Source organism: Thermobia domestica, chromosome 7, assembly GCF_964235325.1.
Source record: "Thermobia domestica chromosome 7, izTheDome1.hap1.1, whole genome shotgun sequence".
Classification (NCBI taxonomy): domain Eukaryota; kingdom Metazoa; phylum Arthropoda; class Insecta; order Zygentoma; family Lepismatidae; genus Thermobia; species Thermobia domestica.
Genome location: NC_137460.1, coordinates 30848751 through 30864699, shown reverse-complemented (window position 1 = coordinate 30864699; position 15949 = coordinate 30848751). Strand labels below are relative to the sequence as shown.

The 15949-nt window shown below is 35.6% G+C and overlaps 1 protein-coding gene across 5 annotated transcripts in view; it reads right to left on the bottom strand.

The window, feature by feature from the left end:
- Positions 1–10342: 10342 nt before the first annotated feature.
- LOC145689972 (uncharacterized) overlaps positions 10343–15949 on the bottom strand; it is a 61209-nt gene continuing 55602 nt past the window's right edge. For 4 of the 5 annotated variants that reach the window (XM_081764383.1, XM_081764382.1, XM_081764380.1 and 1 more), the window contains one exon: positions 10343–14023. In XM_081764383.1, the coding sequence (XP_081620509.1) occupies positions 12841–14023 (1183 nt within the window). In that variant the 3' untranslated portion in view covers positions 10343–12840. The remainder of the gene's footprint in view (positions 14024–15949) is intronic. The other variant, XM_081764379.1, reaches the window with a different exon arrangement.

Here is a 15949-nt window from a genome sequence, read left to right as displayed (position 1 = left end):
TACAGGCACCATGTCTTGGTGGCCATTTTGAAAACGGTGACCCATGTGAACAATCTTTTGCTACAGCGCTGTTTAGTGCATGAAGATCTACCAAACGAGGTATCGCTTGATCCAAATTTTCGTTTAAAATTTCTAATTTGGGCCTTGGCCCTCATCAAATACGGCCCTTGAGAGGCATCGCGACAACATAATTCGATTTGCCCCATGGCTTTCCTATTTGAGTTTTTATTTGGTTCATTTATATTCAACCGTTTTCATATTAGTGGTACAGGACATTTATCAAATACAGGTAACATATCTTGGTGGACATTTTGAATACGGTGACCGATATGAAAAATCTTTTGCCACAACGCTTTTTAGTTTTTAAATATCTAACGAACGAGTTGTCACTCGCCCCACATTTCCATTTAAAATTTGTTGGGCCCCGGTCCCCATTGAAGAGCAGCACTGGAGAGCACCGCGACGTCACCATTCGATTTTCCCCATGGTATTTCCTATTTGAGTTTTTGTTCAGTTCATTTATGTTCAAGTGTTTTCGAGATATTTCCGTGGAAAGATTAAAATTGGCCACCTTATATATATACACCTTATATATTCCCTCTGTGATATCCTATAGGAATTTTATTCTGTTCACCCATTATTATCTTTAAATATCTTCAACCGTTTTCATATTAGTGGTACTAGATGTTTTATCAGATACAGGTACCATGTATTGGTGGCCATTTTGAAAACAGTGACCCATGTGAACAATCTTTTACCACAGCGCTGTTTAGTGTATGAAGATCTATCGAACGAGGTATCGCTTGATCCAATTTTTTGCTCAAAATTTCTAATTTGGGCCTGGGCCCTCATCAAATGCGGCCCTGAGAGGCATCGCGACATCATTCAAGTTGCCCCATGGCTTTGCTAGTTGAGTTTTTATTTGGTTCATTTATGTTCAACCGTTTTCATATTAGTGGTACTGGACATTTACCTAATACAGGTAGCATATCTTTGCGGACATTTTGAATACGGTGACCGATATGAAAAATCTTTTGCCACATCGGTTTTTAGTTTTTAAATATCTACCGAACGAGTTGTCACTCGCCCCATATTTACGTTTAAAATTTTAAAGTTGGGCCCCGGTCCCCATTAAAGAGCGCCACTGGAGGGCACCGCGATATCAACGTTCAATTTTCCCCATGGTATTTCCTATTTGAGTTCTTGTTCAGTTCATTTGTTCAACCGTTTTCGAGATATTTCCGTGGAAAGATTGAAATTGGCTACCTTATATACATATATATATATATATATATATATATATATATATATATATATATATATATAGTGGCGGATTCAAGGGGGCTTTAGGGGCTATAACCGTTCACCCCTTGACGCTAAGGTATACACTGGATAAAATTAGCTTCAATCCAGCTTTACACTGCATAAAACGGCAAAATATGTTTTAGTCCCTCAATTGATCATATCCTGGATCCGCCCCTGGATACCCTGGTAATATATATATATTTGTGTGTGTGTGTATTAACATAGTAAATGTTTATTATTCCATAATATCTTGCTCAAGGGACTTAGAACCTCAAACTTCTTGTATACGCCACTGGTTTGATCTAAAATATTTAATCTAACTAATTATTGTAATAATCCTTTTATTTCATTGGGTACAATTTTAAAGCAAGACAAAAATGTCACGATACAGTTTATTATTTTTTTTTAATTTATCTTACCACGTATATACTCCGAGGCCAAGGAAATTGGTTATGATGGTAATATGATGGTAATGAAAGAAATGTTGGAATTAAGAAAGCGAGAAGAAACAGAGGAACCTCGAGATAATATTACGTGCATGGTGTTTATGTACCACAAAATTTTACTTGATGCGAGCTAAAACGATCCATGGACCCCACGCACTAGAGATATCTTGATACGAGCAATAAATTATTATGTATATATAAAAAGTACATTACTTACGTCAGAAATTTTGTTTGGTCCTCCAAACAATATAACAATCCATTCTAATCTTGATTACGGTTTTTGCCTGTCTTAAGTCTAACAACGTTGTAACGCTAATGCTGGTTGTAAAAGAATTTTTATTGCCTACACACATTTTTCGACAACATAGAATACGTTACTAAGTACTTTTTCTTCTAACTAATAAACAAATTCAGAGAGAGACTTTAATGTTAGGCCGTGGTGGGTGTACTAAAGTACTCACCACTGGCGTGTGGGGTTCTTGGTTCGATCCAATCTCTCACCTCTGTGCGTGGCTTTATCTTCAGGGTTACCCCGTTTGCTCCCAATTTCGTCATTCCTCTAATATCATCTATCTCATCATCGTCTCGCTTAGTGTCGATGCAGAACAGTGGAATATTAAATTTAAAAAATAAGAAGAAGGTTATTTCCGGTTTGATTTCCGTAGTATTTTCAAAAATGTGAACAACGGAGAGGCACTGATGAGCACGCTCAAGGAGTACGCAGGATGCACGACCCTGTATATGAAATCCGTTATAGTTCGTGTTTTCTCTTGACCAAACATTATCTTCATTGCACCTCTTCGCAACCACATAGTCATTTCCTAGGGGCAAGTATTTCTGTGATGTTGCAACGCTGTTTTCTCAGGTACAATAATGGATTTTGGACCACTACACCTTACTTCACATTCGGAACTATAACACAGGAACGGTGCAGAGTTTCGAGCTGTATATTACCACATGACCTACACAGTTAGTTAGAGTTACACATGTAAAATATTATCGCTCTACGGCATGTGGAAGTGGGTCAGGGTGAAACTTTCTCGCTGTTGTAATTACAAGAAGAGTAAGTACTTTTTATGCAATTTTATCTGCATAATTTCTATTGATATTTAAATTATAATGTGCAAATTATTATGGGTGGAGAATAGCATCTTTGGGCGAATATTGAAACATCTTCCCTCCACCCTGAAAACCGGTACGTACTGGAGAAAAACGGGTTACGGATTCGAACTCTGGAGCTTGAAACCTATAGAAATGACCTATTTTTGTTCGTGGGAGCGAAAAAAAGTTTCATTTTGCCGACCAGTGTAATTTACGGTAAAATAGTATGGAAAAATACTTTTCTATTATACAAATCGATAAATAGTATGGTATCTCCTCCTTATACCAAGCGGAAAACAGTATGGTTTATTTATTTACTTATTTATTTATTTTTTTACAGCAGATTACACAATTTACTGCGATTCATATTTGGCACTTTGAAGACAAACGTTTCAACAAGGTATTATAAATACAACAATAAAACAATGGTACTAATAGCTATGCATGCGCACGGATTCCACAAAAGAACGGAGAGATTCCCGGACATGCTGTAGAAGAAAGAAGTGTCACATGTTAATCCCGTGCGCACACGTAGCTGAGTTTTCAAATATGCATTTTTCAATAGAATAGATACGACTTTTTAAGTGACGTTTTTAACCACACTCTCTACGATGTGTTGTTACTAAGCTGTTGGCCTGTGAAGTTCATGTTCCCACGCTTTCAACACTCTGTCATTCCTAAACGGAACGGAATTTCCCCCATTTTCACCAGAATGTTTTTGCTTTTTTTTAAAGATGTACTATCACCCGTCCAAGTTCGTCCCCGTAGTTACCGTTCATCGTATATATATATATATATAGATAGATAGATAGATAGATAGATAGATAGATAGATACATACATACATACATACATATTTCCATTATTTTGAAAAGTTGCGAACTATAGCCTATATAAATTGAATCATACAGAAGGAATTCGAAGACGCACTAGACACCAGCATGACTGGTGAAGAACCCTGTGTGTATTACAATACAATAAAACTCCGTTTTGTGGTTATCGCAGCACGTCATACGCTTTTCTGGAGTTAGTTGTTAGTGATCGTAACCACCGCTTTAAAATTCCTTCGTGTTCCCACTTCTATCGCTATTTCTGAGAATATTATTTGAAACTTCTGATTCCAATCATTACCCACTCTTTTCTTCGAAGAATTTTTGCATATGAAATAGTAGAAACATTTTTTCGTGAAATAATATTTTCCGCGACGGAACGATGCACGATTTGCAGACCTAAGGATATTAAAAACCTGATTCGTCGAATATTAATGTCGTACTACTTTTTTATTATTATTTTTGGATTTGAATATTTCTGAAGATATCAAGTTTATTCGCATTCTCGCACCGATTTAGGAAACAACGAATTTGTAAAGTGGTAAACTGAAGTCCGAAGTCCAAAGAAGATACTTGAAAGCTTGTTCTATAAATAAAAACTACCTGGAGTATAATTTATGCAGAAAAAGCGAATAATAATAATAATAATAAGCTAGAAACCAGTGTTCTTTACTTTCCCGAAAGAAACCGAAATTTTCATTTTTTTCAGGCCTCAAGAACACTAGCTGCAACATAATTTCATTTGGCTTTGTATGTGCCCCCCCTGAAAAACGACGGGCCCCTCCTACATAAACCTGCTGGCTACACCCCTGACAGTACCAATCACCGAAAACCACGTAGCAGAATCATGCGTTTACTTACGTCTCCCCTTCCCTTCAACACACACACACAATATAAGTTAAACTATTTCTTGAAAAGTTCTCTGCCATCTTCTAAGAATATATTTAACGATACGAAGTAGGTATATTATACACTAACTTAGAATCTGAAGTGTGAATTAACTGCCATACATTAAAACAGAGCTCAATATGCATGAAATTAGCTTAAATGGGTACAATACACATCACACGAAACGAGCTACGTCAATAAAAAAATCACAGTCGATAAGAATTAATTTTCAGTCTAGATTCTTAAATTGGTGCCATGTTGACGCTATGAATTTTGGGCTTCCTACACTAAATGTCTCTATGCCAAACTCTCTATATATAAAAAGATTTTGGTTGAAGTTGTGACCATGTGGAAATTGAGGAAACCGAAGGCTAATGATGGGATGATGATGATAGCATGCACACTGATGATAGTTCATCATTTATAGGAAGACAGTTTGAAATGCTAGGTGAGACAGAACACTCTTCTTTTTCCTGGGATTCATTCTCACTTACGGTCAAATTTGGTACCGTCTATGTAGTACCAATGTGCGATGTACCTTGAAATCATCTCGTTTGTTAGCCTCCACAGTGCACTCCTAAAATAAAGCAATAGTTTTAAAATTGGTATTTGCAGCATGTGGCAAAATTTAAAAACGAAATACATATCAGAATCGAGATTGTCAAACGAAGCGTTTTACGCGTATTTTTTTATCTTACCTCAGGCTATCCAAAACACTAAAATATTGATTCCTATATTTTTGGGAGTTACTACTAAATATCTTAGTAGCTGTTACTCAAATTGCGCACGCTGAATAAAGCTGTAGTGTAGATATACAATTGAAACTATGGTCCAAGCTTAAAATAATGATATTACCAACACAATAAACTTATCTTAGGATGAAAATGGAAGCTGTAGACGCATAAGTATTACTGAACGAAGGAAGGAAAATACCAACTTTATGGCACCTTCAGCCGGGTTACGAGTTTGGCAGAATTCATGGAGAGAAATCGTTCGGTGGTTTATATTTCCTGCTTCGACTTAAAAGATAAAGAAGATTTGCTTGCTTAAAAAAGAGTTTAAAAGAAACTTTAAAAAGATTTAATTTATTCTGTATCTTTATTCAGTATTTGTAAATAAATAATGTAGAAAACCGACACAGAGCTTGCCCGCTGGACCTTAGCGCCCTAATCCCAATTCCGCTATTTGCATGCCTGCCATAAAGTAATAGAGATATACACTTTTTAAAAACTACAAATTAAAGGTAGCTTAATATTTACATTTTTTGTAATCATACTTATAAATTAATAAGGTAGAAGTATATGTGGTCCTTTTCACTATGCTAACTTATATACACTTGAATATGATATCTTAAAGCATAGTGATAAATCCAACCTTTTGCTCCTATACTGGAGCAGAACGTTTGGGCGCGAGACGTTTGGACGCAAAAGCGTATATCTAAATAGGTTAATCTATTTAAATGGATTATAATGTATTTCATATCTAGAAACCGGATGATATGTGCTAAGCCTTAAAAATAGGCACTAATATCACAAAAAGTCTGTCTTAAAAAATAACTGCACAACCTAAAATTAAGAAGTTCAGAAAGCTGAAAATTGGTCCAATTTTTTTTCAAAATGCCACTTTCAAGACTCTAAATCACTATTACGTTATGGTATGTCTTATGGTAAACAGTCACTGAAAGTCTCAGTTGCAACGAGTGCTGATTTAGTTCTAATAAATTTTTGTATAATGCAGAAACCCAAAAATATGGGTCTATTTATTTTGTTTTTAGAATGATATATCCTAATTTCAGGAAAACCAGAAACAATGACTTGCAGGATTTTCTGTCAGCATGAATCTATAATGGGCTAAAATAAAATTTGCTGTAGGCATCCTGTAACACCCCAAAGTAAACTTCTGTGAAGTTACCTTTATACTATATCTAACGTAAATGATATTCATAATTTCATAGCAATTCATAACATTGCATTAGTGCTTATTACTATGTATTTGCAACAGAGATAATTGGAAAGGAAACAACAGTGAAATCTAATATATATATTGAATAATTATTTTGCCTTACGTCACATATTACCATGACATTATCATTCCATGATGGAATTATAGGCCAAATCCAGAATTATTCTACAATATGAACAGTTTCAAAATTCTATATGGCGAATTCTTTCATCTGCCTGATTTTCTTTTTTCTTTTTCTTTTTTTTTCTGAGTTGAGTTGATTTTGAGGTTAACGTCCCTTTCAGCAGCGAGGCTATGCGAGACGTGGACCTACTGATTAACGTGGAATCCGAATCACATGAGCTCCTGCCAGGAAATTTCATCTTTTCTTGGGCGGATGGTCTGCTAAAAGCATTACCTCGTACACTAAGTCCTGCTTTTCTTTCCCTCCGAAATGCGTTATAAAGTGCCAAATCGACCAATATTACCTTTGAACGGCAAATCGGCGTTTCTTTACGTTAGATATATTATAAAAAACAGAAGTTTATTATTTTTGGGGTGTAATAGGTTACCTTCAGAAAATTTTTGCTCCATTTTTCCAATTCAAATGTATAGTTAGTGCCCATTTTTTGAAAATTTATTAATATTATTATGTTTGAACTTTATATTAGTATAATAATCTCAACTATCCGGCCTAATGGGCATATTGAATAACAAAGAAAACATTCAAATACTCACTTCCTGAATCAACCATAACATAGCATTAAGAACACCATCTTCATTCCAAAATCACTCTCATTTTCTTTTGTCTGATCTCTCGGAATAGGCCAGTACTTAATAAATATTTATGTTTTATACCATGAGTTTAATACAAGGGTCACTACGAAAGTTTTGAGATGTGAAATAACTTACATATTTAACCCTTTGGGGATCCGATGATACAATTTGTACCATACGGGTGTTTCATGGTACATTGCGTTATAACTCTCCTATTTGAGCTTTTTCGTCTGGATTTTTTTTCCAAGTCCAGAGGCATTAAAGAAGACCTTACGTATGGTTTCATACCTTCTTGCGCCGTGACATAGGAGGTGATGACGTCATAATTCTAAAATATATTTTCTTTTATTAAGCCTATGTTCATTATTGTTTGGCGGGCTTACTTTTGCACGTAAAAGATTGAAATTTTGCACAAACATTCAGCACACTGAGTAGTATTTACTAGTTTTTTTCATATTTGTGCGTTAAAACAGGGGGAATCCAGAGGGGCAAAAAGTTGAAAAAAGGGATATTTTTACAAAAAATCCATTTCTTCGGGCTTTTCCCGCCTTAGGTACATGATCGAGACATGTGAATGGTACCGCCTGAAAGGCAGTTCTATTCTGAAGAAAATGATGTGCAAACCATGATCCCAGGGTAATTAAGGATGTCTCAGGGAATTTTTACAAAATATCCTTCTGTATATGGGAATATGGTACCTTGTCGGTATATATATATTTTTGGCGGGCTTACTTTTGCACCTAGAAGATTGAAATTGTGCATAAACATTCAGCCCACCTAGTAGTATTTATCAGATTTTTCAGATCTCTGGGTTAAAACAGGGGGGTCCAGAGGGGCAAAAAGTTGAAAAAAAGAATATTTAGACCAAAAAATCCCTTTTAGGGATTTTCCCGCCTTAGATACATGATGGAGACACGTGAGCCATACCGTCTGAAAGGCAGTTCTATTCTGAAGAGAATGATGGGCGAAACATGGCCCTAAGGTAATTAGGGATGTGTCAGGGAATATTTATCAAAATATACTTCTGTATAGGGGCATATGGGACATTTTCGGTACCTTTTTTGACGAGCTTATTTTTGCACCTAGAAGATTGAAATTGTGCACAAACATTCAGTCCACCGAGTAGTATTTAAGATTTTTATTAGATTTCTGCGTTAAAACAGGGGGGTCCAGAGGAGCTAAAAAGTTGTAAAAGGGATATTTAGACCAAAAAATCACTTTTTTCGGGAATTTTCCCGCCTTAGATACATGATGGAGATACGTAAATGGTACCGCCTGAAAGGCAGTTCTATTCTGAAGAAAATGATTGGCGGATTATAGTCCTAGAGTAAATAGAGATGTCTCAGGAAATTTTTTACCTGAGATCATGGTGTTTTGCGGTAATTTTGGGGCATTGTGGGAATTCGTGATAAAATTTCTCCCGCCTTTAGTATTCAAGATGGAAACTTGAAATTTGGCACGAACATTTAGTATACCAAGTACTATCTATCAGGTTTTTTGAGATCTCTACGTTTACACAGGGCCGCTCCAGTGGGACCCAAAGTGTGAAAAAAATTTACCCCCGATATTTTCTCTTTGACATCATTTTTCCCTCTCCTGTTATAAGGTATGAGCATGCAAGTGATACCATTTGAAAGTCAGCTCCATTCTGAAGAGAATGAGGTATGAACCATTATCCTAGGATAAATAGTGACGATGCAGTAGCTGCTTGACTGAAAGTCTAAAAATACCCCCAAAAGGGTTAAAATCAATTTAACCATTACATTTTCTCAAAGTATTCACCATTACACTGTACACACTTTTGCATCCTCGAAAACCACTTTTGGAAGCCAGTCTTTTTCAGTCTTTTTCTTCAAATGTTGAAAGTTCATTCTCGTACAGCTTCTTCAGGGCTGCAAAATATCTTCCCACGCATGCAATTTTTGACCCTGGGGAACGGAAAAAACATCGCACGAGGCCAGGTCAGGGCTATACGACGGATGAGTCATAAGTTTGATCTCCGTAGATTCTAAAAACTGAATTATGATGGCCGTGTGTGCGGACGCGTTGTCATGATCCCACGCAATCTAGTTCTTGGACGCCCTTCCCGAAGCTTCTATAATACTTTTGTTGGGCAAACAGTGGTGTACCACTGAGCAGTAACAGTCCTTTGTTCTTTAAGTGGAACAGTTGCAACATGGCTAGAATTGGAGAAGAAAGTTGCGACCATCTTTTTCCCCACACTTCGCGGTCGCTTTACTTTCCTGGGTGAATTTTCGTCTGGAAAGATCCAAAATGTAGACTGGCGTTTATTGTCAGGTTCAAATTGATATATCCAAGCCTCATCACCAGTAACAATGTCCGAGACGCGTCAAGAATTGCCTCCATCAAATCTTGCAAGCATTTCTTCACACCATTCCACACGCATGCGCTTCTGCTGTTCAGTGAAGATGTGAGGCACCCAACGAGATGAAACCTTTCTGAGCCGAAGATGATAATGAAAACTTTTTGTTACTGCTGGCTATCCAATATTCACTGTAGATTCAATGTCCTTTAAAGTTGTTCGAGGATTTTCTCCAATCATTTGTTCCACAGCGGCATGTTTCCATCTGACACAAGTGTTGCTGGACATCCAGCTCTCTCTTCATCTTTAAGCGATATCCGGCCTCTTCTGAGTTCACCAAACCACCGAAAAATTCTAGCACGGAAAGGAGCAGGGTCCCCAAATGCGCCCTGCAAACGGTCAAGGCTTTGTGTCTCGTTTGAACCACTTTTGAAATCGTTAAGGATCATTGCCCCAAAATGTCACCTTTCGAGCTCCATTCTACACAGCCGAATACTGCTCACATCAACAAACAAGTAATCCAACGAAGGCGGTACGGCCACGCCGATAAGCGAGGCGAGTTGAAACTTGCATCGCTTCTTCGCTCTGGATACCACTACGGAAAACAATTGTTGGAATTCTAATACTGTTCCACAACAATGCGTATCTCAAAACTTTCGTAGTGAACCTCGTATAATATATTATAGAAAAAGAAAGTGCAAAAATTAAAATATCTACAGTATTGTACAAATTTTAAGTAACACCTTTATAGTAACTGAAGGTTAGGGAGAAATGTGCGTTGTTTTTTTAAACAAAAATTACATGTCCTTATTAGATATGTTATTTTAATACCACAAACAAAGATATTCGAACTAAATTCTTTTCAAATTCAACTACAAAATTTCCTGGAAAAGACATATATCTTCTATGGTGGAAAAATATTAAAACTTTTCAATGTATTAGTATTGATGAAAAATATCTAAGGACTCAATTTGTCACTTACATTTTGATCTTATCTAGTCACTACATACATGTATAAAATTTTCAAAAAATACTGAACATGAAAAATACATATACAAATATTGACATGTTCCCACATCAAAAGTCAAACACAGCTATATTGTTAAAAATAGTTTTGTTTCAACTTTGTTTGAATGTTATTTCTTTTCTTCGATTGCACTTAACTACGTTTTAAACCTTGTGTACATCCTCAAACTGAACATTTTAAATGAAGGAAACAAAATTAATCATCAAATTGTATATGCCGATGTGATTCATTTGTAACAAATATTAGAACTCTGATTTAAAAGAGTACCGAATCGAGCGTTTGAGTTTTGCTTGTGTTCTTCGTTCTTATTTCCATGCTTTTCATTACAGAGTAAAGTTAGAACCGGAGGGGATTTAAATGTAGAAACGCTTGGATCCCAGCCATTTTAAATGTATTTTTAAAATTTTGTTACTCAGAAACTACCCTTTTGAAGTGAATGAAACTTTCAGATTCAATCGAATAAAGATGTACTAATATAACAGAAAAACAGTAATGCACTTAGCATTGTTACCGTTGAATACAGAGTGTTGCAAGCTTTAAGGAATATTTTTTGTATGTTGGAAATCCAATCGAAAGACATATTGTCCGATAATTTCGAGTAAATTGCAAACGACCATACAACTAAATATAAATAAGTTTAAATATACACTACGTATTACAATATGTCACTCCGCCCCCTCCTGTCCCTTTTGGTGACATGTTAGGTGTGAGGACGTTTAGAAGCGCGGCGCGATGGTTGAGAACTAGTGCTAAGAACAGCATTGAGTGTTGTTTTCGTGTCACTGTCGGAAGATTCTAGTTATTCTAATATTGTAGCAATGTCTAAACATTCGATTCATCGTCCGTTTCAAAAGCATGGGAGTCGCTATCATCTATTATTTCCGTAATTTCTCCGGGCGAAAATACGCCACTATCATAAGAACCACGACTTGTTGCGGTGGTATTCATCGCCAGAAGCTCAACTAAAAAGGGGAAGTGAAGCCTAAGCAAATTACAAGAAGGATGTCGAAACAACCACACACACTTCCACTGACTTATAAAACAGGAGAAAAAATAACTACATGTTTTTTTTTCTTCTGAGTACTCATATCTTTTTGGGGTATATACATTTGACACAGCATTTCATATAAATCTACGCAGTACGTGACCTGTAGGCATGAAGGTGATAAATATTAGTGAATAGTAAACAGAAGGGACTAGCTGTATGAAGCTGCTGGCTTCTTTCGTCAACTGCGTGCTGAAGTGCGGGAGCTGGCCTTGATGGGTGCACGGCAACTAAAGTTGTCTCCGGGACTGAACGCCTCGTAACAAGAGGGCAACTATAGTTGTCCATGGGTCTTTAAGTGTTAAAATTTATATTTCTATCGCTTATTAGATTCAAATAGCACTTGTTAAAGAGTTATTACACTGTTGGATTTAGATGCATTAATTAATGTGTTGCATGAAATTTGAACTTTTCAAGTCGCATTTTACCAACTCATGTTGTATCGTCTTGTTGTCAAAAATATTATCTTCCCTCTTCTTCTAGGAAACACAATGAACAAATATAAATTTAAGTATATAGTACTAAAAATGCATATTTAAAGACATGTTGGATTCATTGATATTTCTTAATCTTGAGTGTCATTACTGCCACTTCATTTAGGAATGTCTATTATAGAAACATGTTCTTTCCTTAACTCTGCTGTAGCTTCCGGCCCTAGTAGAAAAATCGTAGCGCGTTGTCTCTCGGCACTAAATTTAATTTCACACGTTAGATAGCGGCGAAATGTACGTCTTGCACAAATATGTATTAGAAAAGAACCATGAATGTTATTTCTCAGAATTCAGTACTTCATCATAGAACGTTTGGAGATTCAAGCAGAGTCCAATAAATACTGCTTTGTGTTGTAAAGATACGAACAAATAGCGTAACAAGAGACTATAACATACAGTCTTACAGACTTATAATCATTCCATAAGAATTACATTATGAGAAATTACAATCAATCGCAATGAACTGTACCAAAATATTTGAGGTGAAGTGATAATTTGTGTTATATCAGGTGAAGAAATGATGAACACACTGCAAAAATTCTCTTTCCTGTGTGTGTTTCACCTACAATCATTTTTTTTTCTTCTCTAAGCCATCGCCCTGTACATTGGCTATATTTATATACGAAGACTACTTCGGACTATGTATATACGAATTAACTTCTTCCACTTAAAATTGTTTTTCTCTATGAGTTTTCATATGTTCTGAAAGACCATATTGTCTGGTGTATCTTTTGCTACATTTTTTACACTCAAAAGCTTTCTGTTTGGCATGTACGGACATATGATTTTTGAGAGAACCTTTTTGTGTGAATCTTTTCCCACACGTATCACATTCAAAAGTTTTCTCCCCCTTATGGATTTTATGGTGCTGCTGCCGCGCTGCTGACTGTATGAATGTCTTCGAACAATAAAGGCACTTATATGGTCGTAACCCTGTATGAATACGTATGTGAACTTTCAGTTCGCCTTTCTCATAGAAAATTTTATTGCACTCAGTACAAGTATAAGATGTATCTTTGAGATGGCGCTTTATATGGTTCGCTAAATTGGTTCTATTACTGAAAATTTTGGCGCAAAATTCACAATTTAAAGTTTTTTGTTCAGTATGTATCTTGGAGTGAGAATTAAGATCACTCTGCAATTTAAATGATTTACCACATTTGTTGCACTTGTATCTTTTGTGAGAGACATGTCTTTTCATGTGCACGTAACAGTTATTATATTGTGCAAATTTTACCCCACAAATTTCGCATTCAAATGGTTTCTTTCCTGTGTGAACAATTCTGTGTCTTTTCAAACTCCCCTGCTCGGTAAATTTTGCTCCACATTCTTCACACTGATATTTCTTTTCTTTAGTGTGTACTACTAAATGATTCTCCAAATGAGCTTTATAAACGAAGGATTTTCCACAATCATTGCAATTATACGATCTTACTTTTTTATGGTACAAACAATGGTTTCGAAATTGAATTCTAGACGAAAACTGTTTTGAACAGTATTCACATTTAAAACGTTTCTCAACGAAGTGTTCATGCTTTACATGAAGAATTAAATTCGTTTTCGTCAAGTATCGTTTGTCACATTCATTACAATGAAAATGTGTGTTTTCACTGTGGATATAAGATTTGAGGAAACTTTCCGACTTAAAGGATTTAATGGGAATATTGTATTTATCAACTTTTGCATCTGTTTGCTCACAACTTGTGTTTTGTTTAATGCGTCTTTTAAGTTGTTCTTCGGTTGAAGGAACTTCATTAACTACTTCATCAGTACTTCCTTTTGGATGTTTTAGAACAGTAGCAGAAAATTTTAAGAAATTAGAATTGCTCTCAAACCCACAATACGGATAACTGAAAGAAAGAAAAATCTATATATTCTTATTTATTAATAGGCATGAGCAGTAAATATGTTGTATTTTAATTACATACAACATACACCAAAAAACAGAAATATTTGCAGTTAATGAACAAATCATTTTTTTTTTTTAGATTTACGGGGAGATCTTTACGTTGATTTAGGTTCAAAAATATTTTTAAAAAAATGTCTTAAAAATTTAAAGATAGACCGAGATGAGTCTCAGATATGTAACTCCGAGATTTAGTGAAAACAATTGACTATTTTTAATATATTTTAGGCGGGTCACCTAAAAACATATATATATTTATTACAGTGAATCATCTCACAAATAGACTGCAATAACGATGGCCACTTAAAGTTCATAATTGTTTTGCTATATCTAAAATTGTGAAAAATGTCATAAGATCATGCTAATTCTTAATTATTAATGTAATATGGAAATATTATCGTGCATTATACTCAAACTACACTGAAATAAAAGTGGAGATCATCGGAATATTTGTTTTATTCACAATAATTTGGACTTCGAAACACTTTTCGCTTATTTAATATTTAAAGTAATTTAATTATTAATAATTTTGCAATGATATACGCAGTCCCTCCTGCGTGAAGCGACTTTTTTATGAATGTATATTTTCTTTAATAGAATTATTATTGTTCATATTACTACCTTCATTTTCTTCGAAGGTTTACAGTATTCAGTTTGGCAGCGTTGAAACTCCGTGTCATTAAATCAAATTGTTACTATTATGTTTGGTACTCACAGTTTTCTTTTCTACAATTGGGGCAAAGCAATATTCTTATTAGAAGTTTAGTTTAAAAAAAGAAAAAGAGTAATGTAGTTATATGTATTTGACACGTTTTACAATATCAAATAAATAAAGTAACGCAGTTAGAAAAGATAGTTAGCAAAAGATCGTGTACCTCCAGTGGCGCACGTCAGGAATTAAGGAATAGCATGCACAACCGGTGGCGCACGTCGGCATTTCAAAAAGCATACTTTCTTTATTACTGTCAGATATCGGGCTGAACGTGTTAATTCTTTGAACAGCATCGAGTGAAACATTTAAACTTTATGTTCACAGTATTTTAAAGATGTTATGAGACAGACGCCTTCGATTATTCTCAATACACTGCTTTAACTCTCAAGTTTCGTTTAGCTCTTTCCCGCATATCGACGTGTATGTTGCCGACAGCTTGGAGAAAATTGTTCTTCGTGAGAGAAAGTTGTTCTTCATGAGAGAGTTGTTAACAAAGTGTCTGTTGGAGTGTTATCGTGCAACAATATGCGCATATGGCTCTAGGTTTTTAATAATGATAATGGCTGCCAACACACGGCAAACTCAGAAAAGTATCTAAAACACGCGATCATAACGTGTATAAAGATATCGCCGAATTATTTCGATTAAACACGTCTGGAACGGCCTTGAACATCTGCGTTCATCCCGAAATCTACCACCAGGGATTTTCATTGACTTCGGACTGCTGCTTGTGCAATAGTAAGTTGTATTACAACAGAACCTGCTGGTTGGCCTGATTTACAGTATGAGGGAACAATGAACAACTTGTAAAGACGTTCTGGTGATCAAAAATGAACATTCCGAGCCGAAAATGGACAGCATGAACCTGCATTGCATAGTTGCCCTACTATCACTATCTTGTTTCTATCTCACATGAATTTCAGTGTAGATTTGCGTATCTCGCCCACTCGTTCAATTTCGCAGATGGACATAAGTTTTCTGTCACCACATTATTAAATTATCACTCCTAAACATGTGGCGTAATTAGAAATTTATCGTTACTTCATCCAATGATTCATAAATACAATTCTTCTCCATACTAATAATTAACAAGATGTAATCTTATACGAAAACATGAGGTTCTTAATGAGATGATACATCATGACCACAAAGATTAAC